The sequence below is a fragment of the Pristiophorus japonicus genome, unplaced genomic scaffold (assembly GCF_044704955.1).
Source record: "Pristiophorus japonicus isolate sPriJap1 unplaced genomic scaffold, sPriJap1.hap1 HAP1_SCAFFOLD_154, whole genome shotgun sequence".
Classification (NCBI taxonomy): domain Eukaryota; kingdom Metazoa; phylum Chordata; class Chondrichthyes; family Pristiophoridae; genus Pristiophorus; species Pristiophorus japonicus.
This window is the reverse complement of record NW_027251217.1, coordinates 760,636-784,794: the sequence shown is the minus strand read 5'-3', so window position 1 is coordinate 784,794 and position 24,159 is coordinate 760,636. Positions and strand designations below refer to the sequence as shown.

Genomic DNA, 24,159 nt, shown 5'->3' with positions numbered 1-24,159 from the left:
ACTGGATAATTTCTGTCCAATAGATACCTGGTATTGGGGAGTGTGAGGTGGATAGAGACAGTGACTCAGAGGAGGGATTAGGAGAGAGATAGTGGTGGGAGATTCTATAGTCAGGGTAATAGACAGACTCCTCTGCAGCCGTGAGCCAGTCCCGAATGGTAAGATCCCTCCCTGGTGCCAGAGGGAAGAGCATCCTGGAATGGGTGGGACTATCTCTGGGAAGGAAAGGAAAGGAGAGCAGACAATAGCCATGGTCTGAACCAATAACATGGAGAGAAATATGTTTATAGAGGACACATTAAGAGTGAAATACTAAATTAACAAATCAAGTCATTAAGCTGGAGGTCTCCGGATGGTTTTGCACTGGGCTGCTTCTGGAGGAAAATATGAGGCAGATAAATGTGGGGCTGCAGGGCTGGAGAAGGAGGCACTAGAGTGAGTTCAGGGAGAAGGGAAGGGTTCATGTTCCTGGGGCACCAGAGTGAGTTCAGGGAGAAGGGATGGGAAGGCCTCAATCTGAACCCACCAACAACAATGGTTTTACGCCAGGGGCCAAATGGTCTCCTCTTCCTTCAATTTATTTTGTTCTTATGACGGCGGAGGAATATCAAGAAGAACAAACTTGCATTTATAAAGCGCCTTTCATGTAATAAAACGTCGCAAGGCACTTCACAGGAGCGTTCTAACACAAAATGTAACACCGAGCCACACAAGGAGATATTACGACAGGTGAACAAGAGCTTGCTCACAGCGGTAGGGTTTAAGGAGCAGCTGAAAGGAGGAGAGAGAGAGAGGCGGATAGATTTAGAACATAAGGGCTTCCCAGGGAGGCTCTGTTCATCGAGAATCAAGGTGTACGCAGTCCAGCAATTGGACCAGCAATTGGAAGGGAAACAGCTCAGTTCTGGATGGAATTTGCAGACCAGCAAGCTCTGGATGTGAGAAACTGGGGAAAACTGGTGTAGAGGATGCAGTTCTGGGGAGATACAAAATATTTCCTTTAGTTTCTAAAAATGATGGTGGACTGAAAATGTTGCCGTACTAAAGGAAGATGCGGGTTCATATTTCAATAGCGATAGAGAAGGAGTTGGTTCTGGGTAAATTAAGATTCGTTTCTCCTTATCAGTGACTGGACTTCACGTCCAGACCGGGGTCAGACAGGGCTGCGTCATCGCTCCAACCCTCTTCTCAATCTTCCTCGCCGCCATGCTCCACCTCACAATCAACAAGCTTCCCGCTGGAGTGGAACTAAACTACAGAACTACGCCACCTCCAGGCCGGATCCATGATCACCCCAACCTCTGTCGTTGAGCTGCAGTACACGGACGTCGCCTGCGTCTGCGCACATTCTGAGACTGAACTCCAGGATATAGTCAATGTATTCACTGAGACATATGAAAGCATGGGCCTTACACTTAACATCCGTAAGATAAAGGTCCTCCACCAGCCTGTCCCCACCGCACTGCACTGCCCTCCAATCATCAAGATTCACAGCGCGGCCCTCGACAACGTGGACCATTTCCCATATCTCGGGAGCCTCTTATCAACAAAGGCAGACATTGATGCGGAGATTCAACATCGCCTCCAGTGCACCAGTGCAGCCTTCAGACGTCTGCGGAAAAGAGTGTTTGAAGACCAGGCCCTCAAATCTACCACCAAGCTCATGGTCTACAGGGCTGTAGTAATACCCGCCCTCCTTTATGGATCTGAGGCATGGATGATGTATAGAAGGCACCTCAAGTTGCTGGAGATATATCAACAACGATATCTCTGCAAGATCCTGCAAATCCCCTGGGACAGGCGCACCAACATCAGTATCCTCGTCCAGGCTAACATCCCCAGTATTGAAGCACTGACCACACTCGATCAGCTTCGCTGGGCAGGTAACATAGTTCGCATGCCAGATACGAGACTCCCGAAGAAAATGCTTTATGCGGAGCTCCTTCATGGTAAACGGGCCAAAGATGGGCAGCGGAAATGTTACAAGGACACCCTCAAAGCCTCCCTGGTAAAGTGCGACATCACCACTGACACCTGGGAGACCCTGGCCGAAGACCGCTCGAGGTGGAGAAAGTGCATCCGGGAGGGCATCGAGCTCTTCGAGTCTCAACGCAAAGAGCGTGAAGAGGTCAAGTGCAGGCAGCGGAAGGAGCGTGCAGCAAACCAGCCCCACCCACCCCTTCCCTCGACGAATGTCTGTCCCACCTGTAACAAGGTCTGTGGCTCTCGTATTGGACTGTTCAGCCATCAAAGAACTCACTTTGGGAGTGGAAGCAAGTCTTCCTCGATTCCGAGGGACTGCCTATGATGGATATTTCGTGCACACATACTGTTAAAGCAAAGTGGAAAGGAGATAGGAGAGACTCTGACCACAATTGCTGAGCACAATCTGACCCAAAATGCTCAACTTTTCTTCATTAGTCAAATCCTTCATCTCAAAAACCTATCGAGTGAACCCTCTCTGAACTGCCTCCAAAACAAGTATATCCCTCCTTAAATAAGGAGACCAGAATCGTACGCAGTACTCCAGGTGTGGCCTCACCAATCCCCTGTACAGTTGTAGCAGGACTTCTCTGCTTTTATACTCGATCCCCCTTGCAATAAAGGCCAACATTCCTTTGGCCTTTCTGATCACTTGCTGGACCTGCATACTAACTTTTTGTGTTTCATGCACAAGGACGCCCAGGTCCCTCTGTACAGCAACATTTTATAACCTCTCTCCACTTCAATAAGGATGATGAGGGCAGGCTGCAACGGGTTAGCTGTAGACGTCATATTTGACAATTCTTCGAACTTACGAAAAATGAGAAACAGGTAAAGACCCTTTGGTCCATCCAGCCTTTCCCACGCAATTGCGATATGTTTTCATCCTACCCCAACCAAAAACGTGTGGGTGAGGTGAAAAAAGGGTAATTTGGGGAATAAAAATCTGGGAAATTCCTCTCCGACCCATCTCGGCGATCGAAACTTGTCCAGTAGGTCACTCTTGCACTGGGTCCCGTGAAGTGCCTCCCGGGTGTAAGAGGTGATGTCTGCCCAAACAGAAACAGGTCCTGCTCTCACTTCGGCCAATGAGTCAGCATCCTCCACACAAGATGGCAGCCTGTTCCAGAGGTCCACTAAAGACCCACATCCTGATATTTAACTTAAATCTGGCCTTATACAACATAACATTGTGACCCCTGTTCCTCCCAGAACAAACTGTCAACTGGAACACAATCTATTTGCTTCGACATCATATAAACCTGAATCAAATCACCCCTAATTCTACGCTTCCCTAAAGTGAAGAGTCCTAATTCTTTTAACCTGTCTTAATAACCAAGGTGCTGCATACTGGGAATGAGTCTAATTTCCCTCCTTTGTACCTATTTAGAAGACTAAATATCACCCACCATATGAGGAGACCAAAACTGGACACAGTATTCCAAGTGAGCCCTTCACAAAGGTCTTGTACGAGAACAAAATATGATGCTTTGTCTTGTACTCAATTGTCCGACAGATGCACCCAACACCCTATTGCTGCAGCTATTGCTTCATGCTGTTGCTTTAAAGATGTATGCACTCGAATGCCCAGATCAGTTTCTTTCTCCCCCTTTAATGCTTTTCCTGAAGGGTGTTTAATGTCGAGCATTTGCCCTGCCCATAGGCATAACACAACACGTATCCAAGTTATACATCGTTTCCAGTCACCAGTCCAATGTCCGAAAATATAAGGATACAGTTTTGTTGAGACGTAACTATATAGATCGATGGGGTGTATATGGGGTTTCAGAAGGTGTTTGTTAATGTGGTTTACTAGAGACTCCAACCGTTTGGTATCAGCGGAAATGTAGCCGCCCGGATAGAAAGTGGATAATGTGTTTAGCTTTCTCCATTGGTGTTCACAGATCCGAAATCTCCATCCACTGAGTTCTTGACACAGTGCGACGATTACCAGCTGTTTCAGTTGACGAAATTCTACCGGGACAGACTGGAACAGGCGATGGAGGGAGGGGTAGATGGAGTTAGCTCGTTGTTAACTTACGCATGGCATTTCACTGGACAAGAACATCGGGTAAGAGGTCAGGACACAGAGTGAGTTTGGGTTATTTAAACATCACATAACTGGCAGGGTATCCAATCTTTAGAAACATAGAATGTTGCAGAAGAAAAACTGGCCAAATCGGAAAGAATTTGATAAGACTGAACATATTGTGAATCTGAAACAATGATACGAAGTGATGAAAGTACCCAGCGGATCCATCAGTCTCTGTACAAAGGACAGAGCAGTGGTTCGGTTATAATTCTTGTTTGGAGTGGAACAAAATGGGAACAGTTTTAGTGGGACTGGGAATAGGAGAGACCAGAGACAACAAACAGGAGTTAGAGGGAAGGTCATGAGTTGACTGACCTGGAAATTACTTAAAATAAACTCAGGAACTGAGAGAGGACAAGAGTCATCTGCTGAGTAAATGGGGCATTTCAAGAACAAAAGCAATAGTTTAAAACGGTTAAAATGTATGAGATCCAAACGGATACTAACTCAAAAATATTGTGAGGTTATAAAACCCGATGCCTGGGAGGTGTTTGATTCTCCACCATACATCACTGGGGGCCAATTCCAACTTGGGAAGAGGCACAATGAGCATGTTAGAGATTGCCGTGGAGCGTCCCTCCCTGGGAGGGCACTTTAGTAAATTACATGCAAACAGCCTGTGATGGAGTAGAACTAAATGGCAATAATAATTACAGGAAAACAGAGAGTAGTGGTGTTCCCCAGGGGTCAGTACTAGGATCACTGCTTTTCTTGACATATATTAATGACTTGGACTTGCGTGTACAGGGCATAATTTTAAAATGTGCAGATGACAATAGGGATAGACTCCAAGAGGACAGAGACAGGTTGGTGGAATGGATGGACATGTGGCAGATGAAATTTATACAGAAAATTGCAAAGTGATACATTTTGGTAGCAAGAGCGAGAGGCAATATAAACTAAACAATTCTAAAGGTGGTGCATGAACAGAGAGATGTGGGGGTATATGTGCACAAATCATTGAAGGTGGCAGGGCAGGTTAAGACAACCGTTATAGAAGCTGCAGGATCCTGGGCTTTATAAATAGAGACAGAGAGTACAAAAGGCAAGTGAGTTATGAACCTTTATAAAACACTGGTTCAGCCTCAACTGGAGTATCATGGCCAATTCTAGACACTGCACTTTAGCAAGGATGTGAAGGCCTTAGAGAGGGTGCAGAAAAGATTTACGAGAATTATTCCAGGGATGAGGGACTTCAGTAACATGGATAGACGAGAGAAGCTGGAGTTGTTTCTCCTTACAGCAGAGAAGGTTCAGAGGTGATTTGATAGAGGCACTCAAAATCATGAAGGCCTAGACACAGTAGGTTGAGAAACTGTTCCCATTGTCAAAAGGGTCAAGAAACAGAGGACACAGAGCACAAGTGAGTGGCAAAAGAACCAAAAGCGACATGAGGAACACCTTTTTAGGCGGTGAGTGGTTAGGATCTGGAATGTATGGCCTGAAAGGGTGGTGGAGGCAGATTCAATCGTAGCTTTCAAAGGAGAGTTGGATAATTAGTCAACCCAGTCTAATCTCAACCTCCTGCTCACTGTCCATTACTGTTAATATCCCAACCTCCTGTTCACTGCCCATTACTGTTAATATCCCAACCTCCTGCTCACTGCCCATTACTGATAATATCCCAACCTCCTGCTCACTGCCCATTACTGTTAATATCCCACCCAGTCTAATCCCAACCTCCTGCTCACTGTCCATTACCATTAATATCCCACCCAGTCGAATCCCAACTTCCTGCTCACTGCCCATTACTGTTAATATCCCACCCAGTCTAATCCCAACCTCCTGCTCACTGCCCATTACTGTTAATATCCCACCCAGTCTAATCCCAACCTCCTGCTCACTGTCCATTACCATTAATATCCCACCCAGTCTAATCCCAACTTCCTGCTCACTGCCCATTACTGTTAATATCCCACCCAGTCTAATCCCAACCTCCTGCTCACTGCCCATTACCGTTAATATCCCACCCAGTCTAATATAAACATAGAAACATAGAAAATCGGTGCAGGAGTAGGCCATTCACCTCTTCGAGCCTGCACCACCATTCAATAAGATCATGGCTGATCATTCACCTCAGTACTGCTTTCCTGCTTTCTCTCCATACCCCTTGATCCCTTTAGCCGTAAGGACCATATCTAACTCCTTCTTGAATATATCCAATGAACCGGCATCAACAACTCTCTGCGGTAGGGACTTCCACAGGTCAACAACTCTGAGTGAAGAAGTTTCTCCTCATCTCAGTCCTAAATGGCTTACCCCTTATGCTTAGACTGTGTCCCCTGGTTCTGGACTTCCCCAACATCGGGAACATTCTTCCTGCATCTAACCTGTCCAGTCCCGTCAGAATTTTATATGTTTCGATGAGATCCCCTCTCATCCTTCTGAACTCCAGTGAAGAAAGGCCCAGTCGATCCAGTCTCTCCTCATATGTCAGTCCAGCCATCCCGGGAATCAGTCTGGTGAACCTTCGCTACACTCCTTCAATAGCAAGAACGTCCTTCCTCAGATTAGGAGACCAAAACTGAACACAATATTCCAGGTGAGGCCTCACCAAGGCCCTGTGCAACTGCAGTAAGACCTCCCTGCTCCTATACTCAAATCCCCTAGCTATGAAGGCCGACATACCATTGGCCGCCTTCACTGCCTGCTGTACCTGCATGCCAACTGTCAATGATTGATGTATCATGCCACCCAGGTCTCATTGCACTGCCCCTTTTCTTAATCTGCCGCCATTCAGATAATATTCTGCCTTCGTGTTTTCACCCCCAAAGTGGATAACCTCACATTTATCCACATTATACTGCATCTGCCATGCATTTGCCCACTGATCTAACCAAGTCACCCTGCAGCCTCTTCGCGTCCTCCTCACAGCTCACACCCCCACTCAGTTTAGTGTAATTTGCAAACTTGGAGATATTACTCAATTCCTTCATCCAAATCATTAATGTATATTGTAAATAGCTGGGGTCCCAGCACTGAGCCCTGCGGCACCCCACTAGTCACTGCCTGCCATTCTGAAAAGGACCCGTTTATCCCAACTCTCTGCTTCCTGTCTGCCAACCAGTTCGCTATCCACGTCAGTACATTACCCCCATTACCATGTGCTTTAATTTTGTACACCAATCTCTTGTGTGGGACCTTGTCAAAAGCCTTTTGAAAGTCCAAATACACCACATCCACTGGTTCTCCCTTGTCCACTCTACCAGTTACATCCTCAAAAAATTCCAGAAGATTTGTCAAGCATGATTTCCCTTTCATAAATCCATGCTGACTTGGACCGATCCTGTAACTGCCTTCCAAATGTGCTGTTATTTCATCTTTAGTCATTGATTCCAACATTTTCCCCACTACTGATGTCCGGCTGACCGGTCTATAATTACCCATTTTCTCTCTCCCTCCCTCCTTTTTTAAAAAGTGATGTTACATTAGCTACCCTCCAGTCCATAGGAACTGATCCAGAGTCGATAGACTGTTGGAAAATGATCACCAATGCATCCACTATTTCTAGGGCCACTTCCTTAAGTACTCTGGGATGCAGACTATCAGGCCCCGGGGATTTATCGGCCTTCAATCCCATCAATTTCCCTAACACAATTTCCCGCCTGATAAGGATATCCTGCAGTTCCTCCTCCTCATTAGACCCTCGGTCCCCCAGTACCTCCGGAAGGCTATTTGTGTCTTCCTTCGTGAAGACACAACCAAAGTATTTGTTCAACTGGTCTGCCATTTCTTTGTTCCCCAGTATAAATTCACCTGAATCTGACTGCAAGGGACCTACGTTTGTCTTTACTAATCTTTTTCTCTTTACATCTATAGAAGCTTTTGCAGTCAGTTTTTATGTTCCCGGCAAGCTTCCTCTCATACTCTATTTTCCCCCTCCTAATTAAATCTTTTGTCCTCCTCTATTGAATTCTAAATTTCTCCCAGTCCTCAGGTTTGCTGCTTTTACTGGCCTATTTATATGCCTCTTCCTTGGATTTAACATTATCCTTAATTGCCCTTGTTAGCCACGGTTGAGCCACCTTCCCCGTTTTATTTTTACTGCAGACAGGGATGTACAATTGTTGAAGTTCATCCATGTGATCTTTAAATGTTTGCCATTGCCTATCCACCGTCAACCCTTTAAGTATCATTTGCCAGTCTATTCTCGCCAATTCACGTCTCATACCATCAAACCATCGAAGTTACCTTTCTTTAAGTTCAGGACCCTTGTCTCTGAATTAACTGTGTCACTCTCCATTTTAATAAAGAATTGTACCATATTATGGTCACTCTTCCCCAAGGGGTCTCGCACAACAAGATTGCTAATTAGTCCTTTCTCATTACACATCACCCAGTCTCGGATGGCCAGCCCCTCTAGTTGGTTCCTCGACATATTGGTCGAGAAAACCACCCTTAATACACTCCAGGAAATCCTCCTCCACCGTATTGCTACCAGTTTGGTTAGCCCAATCTATATGTCGATTAAAGTCGTCCATGATAACTGCTGTACCTTTATTGCATGCACTCCTAATTTCTTGTTTGATGCTGTCCCCAACCTCACTCGTACTGTTTGGTGGTCTGTACACAACTTCCACTAGCGTTTTCTGCCCTTTGGTATTCCGCAGCTCCACCCATACCGATTCCACATCATCCAAGCTAATGTCCTTCCTTACTTTTGTGTTAATTTCCTCTTTAACCAGCAATGCTACTCCACCTCCTTTTCCTTTCTGTCTATCCTTCCTGAATGTTGAATACCCCTGGATGTTGAGTTCCCAGCCTTGGTCACCCTGGATCCATGTCTTCGTGATGTCAATTATATCATATTCATTACTTGCTGCCTGTGCAGTTAATTCGTCCACCTTATTACGAATACTCCTTACATTGAGGCACAGAGCCTTCAGGCTTGTCTTTTGAACACACTTTGCCCTTTTAAAATTTTGCTGCAATGTGGACTGTCCATTACTGTTAATATCCCACCCAGACTAATCCCAACCTTCTGCTCATTGCCTATTACCGTTAATATCCCACCCAGTTTAATCCCAACCTTCTGCTTACTGCCCATTACTGTTAATATCCCACCCAGTCTAATCCCAACCTCCTGCTCACTGTCCATTACTGTTGATATTCCATCCAGTCTAATCCCAACCTCCTGCTCACTGTCCATTACCGTTAATATTCCACCCAGTCGAATCCCAACCTTCTGCTCACTGCCCATTACTGTTAATATCCCACCCAGTCGAATTCCAACCTTCTGCTCACTGCCCATTACCGTTAATATCCCACCCAGTCTAATCCCAACCTTCTGCTCACTGCCCATTACCGTTAGTATCCCATCCAATCTAATCCCAACCTTCTGCTCACGACCCATTACCGTTAGTATCCCATCCAGTCTAATCTACCATTAATATCCCACCTACTCTAATCCCAACCTCCCCAGGCCGGCCACTCACCAGAGAAACATAGAAAATAGGTGCAGGAGTAGGCCATTTGGCCCTTCGAGCCTGCACCGCCATTCAATTTCATGGCTGAACATGCAACTTCAGTACCCCATTCCTGCTTTCTCGCCATACCCCTTGATTCCCCCTCGTAGTAAGGACTACATCGAACTCCTTTTTGAAGAAATTTAGTGAATTGGCCTCAACAACTTTCTGTGGTCGAGAATTCCACAGGTTCACCACTCTCTGGGTGAAGAAGTTTCTCCTCACCTCGGTCCTAAATGACTTGCCCCTTATTCTTAGACTGTGATCCCTGGTTCTGGACTTCCCCAACATTGGGAACATTCTTCCTGCATCTAACCTGTCCATACCCATCAGAATTTTAAATGTTTCTATGAGATCCCCCCCTCATTCTTCTGAACTCCAATGAATACAAGCCCAGTTGATCCAGTCTTTCTTGATATGTCAGTCCCGCCATCCCGGGAATCAGTCTGGTGAACCTTCGCTGCACTCCCTCAATAGCAAGAATGTCCTTTCTCAAGTTAGGAGACCAAAATTACACAATACTCCAGGTGTGGTCTCACCAAGGTCCTGTACAACTGTAGCAACACCTCCCTGCCCCTGTACTCAAATCACCTCGCTATGAAGGCCAACATGCCATTTGCTTTCTTAACCGCCTGCTGTACCTGCATGCCAACCTTCAATGACTGATGTACCATGGCACCCAGGTCTCGTTGCACCTCCACTTTTCCTAATCTGTCACCATTCAGATAATAGTCTGTCTCTCTGTTTTTAACCACCAAAGTGGATAACCTCACATTTATCCACAATATACTTCATCTGCCATGCATTTGCCCACTCACCTAACCTATCCAAGTCACTCTGCAGCCTCATAGCATCCTCCTCGCAGCTCACACTGCCACCCAACTTAGTGTCATCCGCAAATTTGGAGATACTACATTTAATATCCTCGTCTAAATCATTAATGTACAATATAAACAGCTGGGGCCCCAGCACAGAACCGTGTGGTACCCCACTAGTCACTGCCTGCCATTCTGAAAAGTACCCATTTACTCCTACTCTTTGCTTCCTGTCTGACAACCAGTTCTCAATCCACGTAGCACACTACCCCCAATCCCATGTGCTTTAACTTTTCACATTAATCTCTTGTGTGGGACCTTGTCAAAAGCCTTCTGAAAGTCCAAATACACCACATCAACTGGTTCTCCCTTGTCCACTCTACTGGAAACATCCTCAAACAATTCCCGAAGATTTGTCAAGCATGATTTCCCTTTCACAAATCCATGCTGACTTGGACCAATCATGTCACTTCTTTCCAAATGCACTGCTATGGCATCCTTAATAATTGATTCCATCATTTTACCCACTACTGAGGTCAGGCTGACCGGTCTATAATTCCCTGTTTTCTGTCGTCTCCTTTTTTTAAAAGTGGGGTTACATTGGCTACCCTCCACTCGATAGGAACTGATCCAGAGTCTATGGAATGTTGGAAAATGACTGTCAATGCATCTGCTATTTCCAAGGCCACCTCCTTAAGTACCTGCAGACCATCAGGCCCTGGGGATTTATCGGCCTGCAATCCCATCAATTTCCTCACACAATTTCCTGACTAATAAGGATTTCCCTCAGTTCCTCCTTCTTTCTCGACCTTCTGAGCCCTTTTATATCCGGAAGGTTGTTTGTGTCCTCCTTAGTGAATACCGAACCAATGTACTTGTTCAATTGGTCTGCCATTTCTTTGTTCCCCGTTATGACTGCTCCTGATTCTGACTGCAGGGGACCTACGTTTGTCTTTACTAACCTTTTTCTCTTTACATATGTATAGAAACTTTTGCAATCCGTCTTGATGTCCCCTGCAAGCTTCCTCTCGTACTCTATTTTCCCTGCCCTAATCAAACCCTTTGTCCTCCTCTGCTGAGTTCTAAATTTCTCCCAGTCCCCGGGTTTGCTGCTATTTCTGGCCAATTTGTATGCCACTTCCTTGGCTTTATACTATCCCTGATTTCCCTTGATAGCCACAGTTGAGCCACCTTCCCTTTTTTTTACGCCAGACAGGGATGTACAATTGTTGTAGTTCATCCATGCGGTCTCTAAATGTCTGCCATTGCCCATCCACTGTCAACCCCTTAAGTATCATACACCAATCAATCCTAGCCAATTCACGCCTCATACCTTCAAAGTTACCCTTCTTTAAGTTCTGGACCATGGTCTCTGAATTAACTGCTTCATTCTCTATCCTAATGTAGAATTCCACCATATTATGGTTACTCTTCCCCAAGGGGCCTCGCACAACGAGATTGCTAATTAATCCTCTCTCATTACACAACACCCAGATGGCCTCCTCTCTAGTTGGTTCTCGATATATTGGTCTTGAAAAGCATCCCTTATGCACTCCAGGAAATCCTCCTCCACCGTATTGCTTGCAGTTTGGTTAGTCCAATCTATATGCATATTAAAGTCACCCATGATAACTGCTGCACCTTTATTGCATGCACCCCTAATTTCCTGTTTGATGCCCTCCCCAACATCACTATTACTGTTTGGAGGTCTGTACACAACTCCCACTAACGTTTTTTGCCGTTTGGTGTTCTGCAGCTCTACCCATATAGATTCCACATCATTCAAGCTTAATGTACTTCCTTACTATTGCATTAATCTCCTCTTTAACCAGCAATGCTACCCCACCTCCTTTTCCTTTTATTCTATCCTTCCTGAATGTTGAATATCCTTGGATGTTGAGTTCTCAGCCCTGATCATCCTGGAGCCACACGTCTCTGTAAGCACAATGATATATCTGTCAACATCTATTTGCACAGTTAATTCATCCACCCTATTATGGATACTCCTTGCATTAAGACACAAAGCCTTCAGGCTTGTTTTTTTAACACCCTTTGTCCTTTTAGAATTATGATGTAGTGTGGCCCTTTTTGTTTCTTGCCTTTGTTTACTCGGCCTTCCACTATTGCTTTTTACCTTTCTACCATCTGTTTCTGACTCCATATTACTTCGCCCTGTCTCGCTGCAGAGGTTCCCATCCCCCTGCCATATTAGTTTAAACACTCCTGAACTGCATTAGCAAATGTTGTCCCCAGGACATCAATTCCAGTCCTGCCCAAGTGCAGACCATCCCTTTTGTACAGGTCCCACTTCTCCCAAAACTGGTTCCAATGTCACAGGAATTTGAATCCCTCCCTCTTGCACCACTGCTCAAGCCATGTATTTATTCTAACCATCCTGCTCCCTCTACTCTGATTAGCACGTGGGACTGGTAGCAATCCAGAGATTACTACCTTTTTGTGGTCCTACTTTTTAATTTAACTCCTAGCTCCCTAAATTCAGCTTGTAGGACCTCCTTCCTGCTTCTTGCCTATATTGTTGGTACCTACATGTATCATGACAACTGGCTGTTCACCCTCCCTCTCCAGAATGCTCTGCAGCCACTCCGAGACATCCTTGACCCTTGCACCAGGGAGGCAACATACCATCCTGGAGTCTCGGTTGCGGCCGCAGAAACTCCTATCTATTCCCCTTACAATAGAGTCCCCTATCATTATAGCTCTCCCACTCTTTTTCCCTCCCTTCTGTGCAGCAGAGCCACCCACGGTGCCATGAACCTGGCTGCTGGTGCCTTCCCCTGGTAAGTCATCTCCCCAACAGTAGCCAAAACGGTATATCTGTTTTGGAGGGAGATGACTGCAGGGGACTCCTGCACTATCTTCCTGCTCTTGCCTTATCTCTTGGTCACCCATTCACTATCTGTCCTAACCTTTACCTGCGGTGTGACCAACTCACTAAATGTGCTCTCCACAACATTCTCAGCATCGCGCATGCTCCAGAGTGAGTCCATCCGCAGCTCCAGTGCCGTCATGCGGTCTGTCAGGGGCTACAGCTGGACACACTTCCCGCACACATAGACGAAACACCAAACAGCTACTACTTAGTTCGCTGCCAATTAAACCAATCTAAAAGTTGGTCTAAAAGAGTGTTATACTTACCAGTCGAACAGCCAACCACTTAACAGCTTGGCTGTGACGTCACCTCTCGATTTCGCACTCCTCCATCTTTGTCTGCAGCTGGTTGGGCTGGTCTCTGGGCCTCCGTCTCCTACTCTCTCACTCCTTATCAGCTGCTCTGGTGTCAGCACTGGTAGGAAAAACAAGACAAAACAGCACCTGCCACCCCCACTTGTCCTAACTCACCCACTTACCAAACTCACGAATGCCACTCTTTGCTGCTGCACTCCGTGCTCTGCACGAGCTGCCTCTTTTTAAACTGTCAGTTCATCCAAAGCTCTACAGCCTGTAACCTGTCCTGCCCCAGATTGCACTCTGCTATCGCTCGTGTGCTCACTCACCCGTTGTGGCTACTGGTCCTCTAATACCTCCAATTTAAAACTCCCATCCACCTGTTCAGATCCCTCATGGCCTCCCCTTCCCTCTCTCTGTTACCTGCTGCAACCCGACACAGTGCCTCACTTCTAGAATGAGCTGTCCCTGTAACTATGGTCTTCTCTGCAGACCCTGCCCCCACACCACCACCTGCCATCACCAGTGTTGGTCGAGCATTCAGCTGCATTAGGCCCACGCTCTGAAATTCGCTCCTGAAAGCCCCCCGCCTCTTCACCTTCATCTCCTCCTTAAAACGGAGCATTTATATAGTGCCTTTCATGACCACCGCACGACCCAAAGTGGTTTACAGCCAATGAAGAACATTTGATTTGTAATTTTCGCAATGCGGCAGGCAGTTTATATAGCAAGCTCCCACAAACATCAATGTGGTAATAAGCAGATGATCTGTTTCAGTGATGTTTATTGAGGGGTAAATAAGAACATAAGAAATAGGAGCAGGAGTCGGCCATATGGCCCCTTGAGTCTGCTCCGCCATTTACTACGATCATGGCTGATCTGATCAGACTCAGGTCCACTTCCCTGCCCGCTCTCCATAACCCCTTATTAGTTAAGAAACTGTCTCTCTCTCTGTCATAAATATACTCAATGACCCACCTTCCACAGCTCTCTGAGGCAGCAAATTCCACAGATTTACAACCCTCGAGAAAAAATTTCTCCTCATCTCAGTTTTAAATGGGCCGCCCCTTATTCTAAGACTATGCCCCCTAGTTCTAGTCTCCCCCATCAATGGAAACATCCTCTCTGCATCCACCTTGTCAAGCCCCCTCACATACATTTTGATAAGATCACCTCTTATTCTTCTGAATTCCAATGAGTAGAGGCCCAACCTACTCAACCTTTCCTCATTAGTCAAACCCCCTCATCTCCGGAATCAACCGAGTGAACCTTCTCTGAACTGCCTCCAAAGCAAGTATATCCTTTCTTAAATATGGAAACCAAAACGCACGCAGTATTCCAGGTGTGGCCTCACCAATACCCTGTATTACTGTAGCAAGACTTCCCTGCTTTTATACTCCATCCCCTTTGCAACAAAGGCCAAGATACCATTGGCCTTCCTGATCACTTGCTGTACCTGCATACTAACCTTTTGTGTTTCATGCACAAGTAACCCCAGGTCCCGCTGTACTGCGGCACTTTGTAATCTTTCCCCATTTAAATAATAACTTGCTCTTTGATTTTTTTCTGCTAACTTACATAACCTCACACTTTCCAATATTGGCTAAGACATTGGGGATAACTCCCCTGCTATTCTTAGAAATAGTACAATAGGATCATTTACATCCACCCGAGAGAGCAGGCAGGGCCTCGGTTTAAATCTCATCTGCAAGATGTTCAGCTTGAAGTCAACCCATTAATATCTCATCCTCCTTGATTTTGTTTCATCACATTTATTTCCAGTTCATGGCTGAGTCAAGATATTTACAGAATATTCAAAGTGGATCCGTGTCTGGCCCAGTGACTGCTTTCTGTGCACAAAACAACTGGGAGATCCCATCACTGAGCAGATCCTTTCCTTCTCATTCTCGGTATTTGTATTTCACTTCGCTCCTCAATATATTCATTATTATCCTTTACAGAAAGTCACTGAGCTCGCCGAGAAGGGAAACCGCGCGGGCAGTTCTAAACTTCTCCTAAATCTGGTGATGGAGAAAGGCTCTAAGGCCCGAAGGGTGATGTGGGAATCCTTTGTCAAAATGCGCCATGGGGTACCAAAGTTGAACAAAATACTGAAAGAAATTCAGGAACACGGTACGGTAAAATCACCCACTGAATTCAAATTCAGATTCAAACACAGCTCGTTTCATTATAATATAAAACAGATCAGATTTCATGAAAGTTAATTGATTTAAAACAGGTTCTGATCCAGTTGATTATATGAACATCGCACAAGGTTTATCCGAAGTACCCATTCACCTGAAAGGTAAGTGATGAAATGGAGATTTCAAACCGTTTATTTTACTCCTGAGAATGGAGAAAGGTTAGACTGTATGTTAGACTGTATGTGTTTGTTTAGAGATTGTCAGAATCTGGGAATCAGATGTTCAAAGGCAGGGGAAACAATTCAACTTCATGTGCATTCGTAATTAATCATCAACTATTCTGCATAAACTGAACTTCCAATTTCCTATGATTTTTAAATTAATAAAATTTCAGGTGTTGCACGGCACTCGCTAATCCAGCTACATACACACCTGGCAGGATCCGGATACACTGAAACCCCATACACACTTGGCAGGATCCTGATACACTGAAACCCCATACACACCTGGCAGGATCCGGATACATTGAAACCCCATACACACCTGGCAGGATCCTGATACACTGAAACCCCATACACACCTATCAGGATCCGGATACACTGAAACCCCATACACACCTGGCAGGATCCTGATACACTGAAACCCCAGACACACCTGACAGGATCCTGATACACTGAAACCCCATACACACCTGGCAGGATCCGGATACAGTGAAACCCCATACACACCTGGCAGGATCGTGATGTAGCGACAAAGGAACATTGACAGCTGTTCCCCAAGATTTGATTGGATTTAGAGTGAAGAGATGCTATAATCAGGCATCTGTTCCAGCATGGCACCCTCCACAGTGGATGTGTGACATCTGTTGAGAGAACAAGTAACAGCGAGGCTCTTCAACCAATCAGATTGAAGAATCCTCACTGAGACGCGCAGAGTACAAACCAGGGAGAATAATTTCTATTTTAATTTCTTCACATTTATTTCACCTTAATGACTGAAACAAGACCTGCGATCGATAGATTTTTGGTAGACAATGGTATGAAGGAATATGGAGCCAAGGCAGGTAGAGAATGCAAAGGAAAGATTGAGGAGTACAGATAGGATCAAAGGACAAAGATTAAGAAATACAAACATAAAGTTAAAACAGAATATATATATTTATTATTGAAATCTGCAACATTAGTTTTCTTCTGATAGAATGTGACTTCAAAATGTCATGTAGTCCTGAGTGCACTAGTGCTATCTTTTACATCCGACTAGTGCAGAGGTAGTGGGTAAGTATTGCAAGTTCACGCCATTACAGTGATTTCAATTCCGAGTCTATCGGTGAGAACAGCAGCAGCAGACCTTGTGGAGGAGCATCCTCTGGTTTTCCACGTTTAACTGCGCGTGTGTGGACACCAGGCGTTGCTGATAGACTCGCCGTAATTATTGCAGCAAACTCCAGGACATTGGGCCGGAAATTGGGGTCGGAGGTTTCCCGTTGGTGGATATCTCCGACCGCAAACATTTCACCAAAGTACCTGGTGATCCCGGAGGATCGGAGACCTGCGATCCTGGGGCTCTATGTGAAGACCTTCATAGAGGCGCACACATCCCAGAAGTGTACGGGTTTCATATACATCATTGAGATAACATCATAAGAACATGAGAATTAGGAATAGGAGTAGGCCATCTAGCCCCTCGAGCCTGCTCCGCCATTCAACAAGATCATGGCTGATCTGGCCGTGGACTCAGCTCCACTTACCCGCCTGCTCCCCATAACCCTTAATTCCCTTATTATTTAAAAATCTATCTATCTGTGACTTGAATACATTCAATGAGCTAGCCACAACTGCTTCCTTGGGCAGAGAATTCCACAGATTCACAACCCTCTGGGAGAAGAAATTCCTTCTCAACTCGGTTTTAAATTGGTTCCCCCGTATTTTGAGGCTGTGCCCCCTAGTTCTAGTCTCCCCGACCAGTGGAAACAACCTTTCTGTCTCTATCTTGTCTATCCCTTTCATTATTTTAAATGTTTCTATAAGATCACCCCTCATCCTTCTCAACTCCAACGAGTAAAGACCCAGTCTACTCAATCTATCATCATAAGGTAACCCCCCTCGTGAGCCGGCCCAACCTATCAGAGCAGGGCAATCCACATTCATACTTATAGTAACTCCCTATGTCCGGAACCACCATAAGCATGACTGGGAATACCCTCAAAAACACACACACACTGAAAATAACTTTCAAAAACATCACATATTTCAAATTAATATAAATAGAATTTAATTTGTTGTTTAAAACAAAAACATTTTTAAAAAATTTACATATTTTAAAGTGTCCAAAAATAAACTTGCCTTCTATAAAAGGATTTTTAATGTTAAAATTACTTTTTTAATGTATTTTTCTGCACTTTAAAAGTCTATAGTGCTACAATTTCCAGTGGTTCGCCGCCCGGTTTCTCGGCCGTTTTGGATGAGAACCGGGTCGGTGAATAATTCCCCAGCTGAGTTCCGCCGGTGGTTTCGAAGTCCCGGTGGGGAGCGGACCACCGGCGTGCATTGCCCACAGATCGCCCTGGCGCGATCTTTTGCTGAGCGGTGACCCGTAGGAAATCGGTGCGGTCCCGGCCTGTAAGACCATCAGCAGGCCGGGACCATTGGAGGGAGCAGTGCGTGGTGGTATACCACTGCAGGGAGCAGTGTGTGGTGGTATACCACTGCAGGGAGCAGTGTGTGGTGGTATACCACTGCAGGGAGCAGTGTGTGGTGGTATACCACTGCAGGGAGCAGTGTGTGGTGGTATACCACTGCAGGGAGCAGTGTGTGGTGGTATACCACTGCAGGGAGCAGTGTGTGGTGGTATACCACTGCAGGGAGCAGTGTGTGGTGGTATACCACTGCAGGGAGCAGTGCGTGGTGGTATACCACTGCAGGGAGCAGTGCGTGGTGGTATACCACTGCAGGGAGCAGTGCGTGGTGGTATACCACTGCAGGGAGCAGTGCGTGGTGGTATACCACTGCAGGGAGCAGTGCGTGGTGGTATACCACTGCAGGGAGCAGTGCGTGGTGGTATACCACTGCAGGGAGCAGTGTGTGGTGGTATACCACTGCAGGGAGCAGTGTGTGGTGGTATACCACTGCAGGGAGCAGTGTGTGGTGGTATACCACTGCAGGGAGCAGTGTGTGGTGGTATACCACTGCAGGGAGCAGTGTGTGGTGGTATACCACTGCAGGGAGCAGTGTGTGGTGGTATACCACTGCAGGGAGCAGTGTGTGGTGGTATACCACTGCAGGGAGCAGTGTGTGGTGGTATACCACTGCAGGGAGCAGTGTGTGGTGGTATACCACTGCAGGGAGCAGTGTGTGGTGGTATACCACTGCAGGGAGCAGTGTGTGGTGGTATACCACTGCAGGGAGCAGTGTGTGGTGGTATACCACTGCAGGGAGCAGTGTGTGGTGGTATACCACTGCAGGGAGCAGTGTGTGGTGGTATACCACTGCAGGGAGCAGTGTGTGGTGGTATACCACTGCAGGGAGCAGTGTGTGGTGGTATACCACTGCAGGGAGCAGTGTGTGGTGGTATACCACTGCAGGGAGCAGTGTGTGGTGGTATACCACTGCAGGGAGCAGTGTGTGGTGGTATACCACTGCAGGGAGCAGTGTGTGGTGGTATACCACTGCAGGGAGCAGTGTGTGGTGGTATACCACTGCAGGGAGCAGTGTGTGGTGGTATACCACTGCAGGGAGCAGTGTGTGGTGGTATACCACTGCAGGGAGCAGTGTGTGGTGGTATACCACTGCAGGGAGCAGTGTGTGGTGGTATACCACTGCAGGGAGCAGTGTGTGGTGGTATACCACTGCAGGGAGCAGTGTGTGGTGGTATACCACTGCAGGGAGCAGTGTGTGGTGGTATACCACTGCAGGGAGCAGTGTGTGGTGGTATACCACTGCAGGGAGCAGTGTGTGGTGGTATACCACTGCAGGGAGCAGTGTGTGGTGGTATACCACTGCAGGGAGCAGTGTGTGGTGGTATACCACTGCAGGGAGCAGTGTGTGGTGGTATACCACTGCAGGGAGCAGTGTGTGGTGGTATACCACTGCAGGGAGCAGTGTGTGGTGGTATACCACTGCAGGGAGCAGTGTGTGGTGGTATACCACTGCAGGGAGCAGTGTGTGGTGGTATACCACTGCAGGGAGCAGTGTGTGGTGGTATACCACTGCAGGGAGCAGTGTGTGGTGGTATACCACTGCAGGGAGCAGTGTGTGGTGGTATACCACTGCAGGGAGCAGTGTGTGGTGGTATACCACTGCAGGGAGCAGTGTGTGGTGGTATACCACTGCAGGGAGCAGTGTGTGGTGGTATACCACTGCAGGGAGCAGTGTGTGGTGGTATACCACTGCAGGGAGCAGTGTGTGGTGGTATACCACTGCAGGGAGCAGTGTGTGGTGGTATACCACTGCAGGGAGCAGTGTGTGGTGGTATACCACTGCAGGGAGCAGTGTGTGGTGGTATACCACTGCAGGGAGCAGTGTGTGGTGGTATACCACTGCAGGGAGCAGTGTGTGGTGGTATACCACTGCAGGGAGCAGTGTGTGGTGGTATACCACTGCAGGGAGCAGTGTGTGGTGGTATACCACTGCAGGGAGCAGTGTGTGGTGGTATACCACTGCAGGGAGCAGTGTGTGGTGGTATACCACTGCAGGGAGCAGTGTGTGGTGGTATACCACTGCAGGGAGCAGTGTGTGGTGGTATACCACTGCAGGGAGCAGTGTGTGGTGGTATACCACTGCAGGGAGCAGTGTGTGGTGGTATACCACTGCAGGGAGCAGTGTGTGGTGGTATACCACTGCAGGGAGCAGTGTGTGGTGGTATACCACTGCAGGGAGCAGTGTGTGGTGGTATACCACTGCAGGGAGCAGTGTGTGGTGGTATACCACTGCAGGGAGCAGTGTGTGGTGGTATACCACTGCAGGGAGCAGTGTGTGGTGGTATACCACTGCAGGGAGCAGTGTGTGGTGGTATACCACTGCAGGGAGCAGTGTGTGGTGGTATACCACTGCAGGGAGCAGTGTGTGGTGGTATACCACTGCAGGGAGCAGTGTGTGGTGGTATACCACTGCAGGGAGCAGTGTGTGGTGGTATACCACTGCAGGGAGCAGTGTGTGGTGGTATACCACTGCAGGGAGCAGTGTGTGGTGGTATACCACTGCAGGGAGCAGCGTGTGGTGGTATACCACTGCAGGGAGCAGCGTGTGGTGGTATACCACTGCAGGGAGCAGCGTGTGGTGGTATACCACTGCAGGGAGCAGCGTGTGGTGGTATACCACTGCAGGGAGCAGCGTGTGGTGGTATACCACTGCAGGGAGCAGCGTGTGGTGGTATACCACTGCAGGGAGCAGCGTGTGGTGGTATACCACTGCAGGGAGCAGCGTGTGGTGGTATACCACTGCAGGGAGCAGCGTGTGGTGGTATACCACTGCAGGGAGCAGCGTGTGGTGGTATACCACTGCAGGGAGCAGCGTGTGGTGGTATACCACTGCAGGGAGCAGCGTGTGGTGGTATACCACTGCAGGGAGCAGCGTGTGGTGGTATACCACTGCAGGGAGCAGCGTGTGGTGGTATACCACTGCAGGGAGCAGCGTGTGGTGGTATACCACTGCAGGGAGCAGCGTGTGGTGGTATACCACTGCAGGGAGCAGCGTGTGGTGGTATACCACTGCAGGGAGCAGCGTGTGGTGGTATACCACTGCAGGGAGCAGCGTGTGGTGGTATACCACTGCAGGGAGCAGCGTGTGGTGGTATACCACTGCAGGGAGCAGCGTGTGGTGGTATACCACTGCAGGGAGCAGCGTGTGGTGGTATACCACTGCAGGGAGCAGCGTGTGGTGGTATACCACTGCAGGGAGCAGCGTGTGGTGGTATACCACTGCAGGGAGCAGCGTGTGGTGGTATACCACTGCAGGGAGCAGCGTGTGGTGGTATACCACTGCAGGGAGCAGCGTGTGGTGGTATACCACTGCAGGGAGCAGCGTGTGGTGGTATACCACTGCAGGGAGCAGCGTGTGGTGGTATACCACTGCAGGGAGCAGCGTGTGGTGGTATACCACTGCAGGGAGCAGCGTGTGGTGGTATACCACTGCAGGGAGCAGCGTGTGGTGGTATACCACTGCAGGGAGCAGCGTGTGGTGGTATACCACTGCAGGGAGCAGCGTGTGGTGGTATACCACTGCAGGGAGCAGCGTGTGGTGGTATACCACTGCAGGGAGCAGCGTGTGGTGGTATACCACTGCAGGGAGCAGCGTGTGGTGGTATACCACTGCAGGGAGCAGCGTGTGGTGGTATACCACTGCAGGGAGCAGCGTGTGGTGGTATACCACTGCAGGGAGCAGCGTGTGGTGGTATACCACTGCAGGGAGCAGCGTGTGGTGGTATACCACTGCAGGGAGCAGCGTGTGGTGGTATACCACTGCAGGGAGCAGCGTGTGGTGGTATACCACTGCAGGGAGCAGCGTGTGGTGGTATACCACTGCAGGGAGCAGCGTGTGGTGGTATACCACTGCAGGGAGCAGCGTGTGGTGGTATACCACTGCAGGGAGCAGCGTGTGGTGGTATACCACTGCAGGGAGCAGCGTGTGGTGGTATACCACTGCAGGGAGCAGCGTGTGGTGGTATACCACTGCAGGGAGCAGCGTGTGGTGGTATACCACTGCAGGGAGCAGCGTGTGGTGGTATACCACTGCAGGGAGCAGCGTGTGGTGGTATACCACTGCAGGGAGCAGCGTGTGGTGGTATACCACTGCAGGGAGCAGCGTGTGGTGGTATACCACTGCAGGGAGCAGCGTGTGGTGGTATACCACTGCAGGGAGCAGCGTGTGGTGGTATACCACTGCAGGGAGCAGCGTGTGGTGGTATACCACTGCAGGGAGCAGCGTGTGGTGGTATACCACTGCAGGGAGCAGCGTGTGGTGGTATACCACTGCAGGGAGCAGCGTGTGGTGGTATACCACTGCAGGGAGCAGCGTGTGGTGGTATACCACTGCAGGGAGCAGCGTGTGGTGGTATACCACTGCAGGGAGCAGCGTGTGGTGGTATACCACTGCAGGGAGCAGCGTGTGGTGGTATACCACTGCAGGGAGCAGCGTGTGGTGGTATACCACTGCAGGGAGCAGCGTGTGGTGGTATACCACTGCAGGGAGCAGCGTGTGGTGGTATACCACTGCAGGGAGCAGCGTGTGGTGGTATACCACTGCAGGGAGCAGCGTGTGGTGGTATACCACTGCAGGGAGCAGCGTGTGGTGGTATACCACTGCAGGGAGCAGCGTGTGGTGGTATACCACTGCAGGGAGCAGCGTGTGGTGGTATACCACTGCAGGGAGCAGCGTGTGGTGGTATACCACTGCAGGGAGCAGCGTGTGGTGGTATACCACTGCAGGGAGCAGCGTGTGGTGGTATACCACTGCAGGGAGCAGCGTGTGGTGGTATACCACTGCAGGGAGCAGCGTGTGGTGGTATACCACTGCAGGGAGCAGCGTGTGGTGGTATACCACTGCAGGGAGCAGCGTGTGGTGGTATACCACTGCAGGGAGCAGCGTGTGGTGGTATACCACTGCAGGGAGCAGCGTGTGGTGGTATACCACTGCAGGGAGCAGCGTGTGGTGGTATACCACTGCAGGGAGCAGCGTGTGGTGGTATACCACTGCAGGGAGCAGCGTGTGGTGGTATACCACTGCAGGGAGCAGCGTGTGGTGGTATACCACTGCAGGGAGCAGCGTGTGGTGGTATACCACTGCAGGGAGCAGCGTGTGGTGGTATACCACTGCAGGGAGCAGCGTGTGGTGGTATACCACTGCAGGGAGCAGCGTGTGGTGGTATACCACTGCAGGGAGCAGCGTGTGGTGGTATACCACTGCAGGGAGCAGCGTGTGGTGGTATACCACTGCAGGGAGCAGCGTGTGGTGGTATACCACTGCAGGGAGCAGCGTGTGGTGGTATACCACCGCAGGGAGCAGCGTGTGGTGGTATACCACCGCAGGGAGCAGCGTGTGGTGGTATACCACCGCAGGGAGCAGCGTGTGGTGCTGCAGGAGGGCCACAGCTGTGAAGCCAGGTCGCTGACTGCAGTGCGGGCAGGCACAGCAGGAGGGGCGAAGGAGCGGCAAGTGTTTGTAGAGGGAAGTGACCGGGGCCCAGGAGAGGCGAGGGCCCAGGGGCAGTACGGTCCAGCCCACACTGCGATATGTGTGCACACTAGGTCCGTGCAGCAGAGCTGGTGTCCAGTCGTCCTGGTTAACCCTTGCCACTGGACCAAGACCCAGCTCTGTCAAGCCCCGTGTGGTGGCTGGTGTGCAACGGTCACCCCACGTTAAAAAAATCCACCCACAGGCATCTTCCACCCTTCAGGATGTAGTTCAGGATCTGGAACATTGAAACACCTGTGAACTCGCCCTTTTTGGTGTGGAAGCGAGTCATCCTCGCTTCGAGGGACT

The 24,159-nt window shown here is 48.6% G+C and overlaps 2 protein-coding genes across 7 annotated transcripts in view; both read left to right on the top strand.

Annotated features, from left to right (window-relative positions):
- The window catches only part of LOC139242929 (uncharacterized), a 297,685-nt gene that overhangs the window by 78,569 nt on the left and 194,957 nt on the right, over positions 1 to 24,159 (top strand). The window lies entirely within an intron of this gene.
- The window catches only part of LOC139242934 (NACHT, LRR and PYD domains-containing protein 3-like), a 57,637-nt gene that overhangs the window by 19,074 nt on the left and 14,404 nt on the right, over positions 1 to 24,159 (top strand). For 4 of the 6 annotated variants that reach the window (XM_070870583.1, XM_070870582.1, XM_070870580.1 and 1 more), the window contains 3 exons: positions 3,888 to 4,054; positions 15,503 to 15,674; positions 15,781 to 15,846. In XM_070870583.1, the coding sequence (XP_070726684.1) occupies positions 3,888 to 4,054; positions 15,503 to 15,674; positions 15,781 to 15,846 (405 nt within the window). Of the gene's footprint in view, positions 1 to 3,887; positions 4,062 to 15,502; positions 15,675 to 15,780; positions 15,847 to 24,159 lie in introns of those variants that run through there. The other 2 variants (XM_070870584.1, XM_070870586.1) reach the window with 2 other exon arrangements.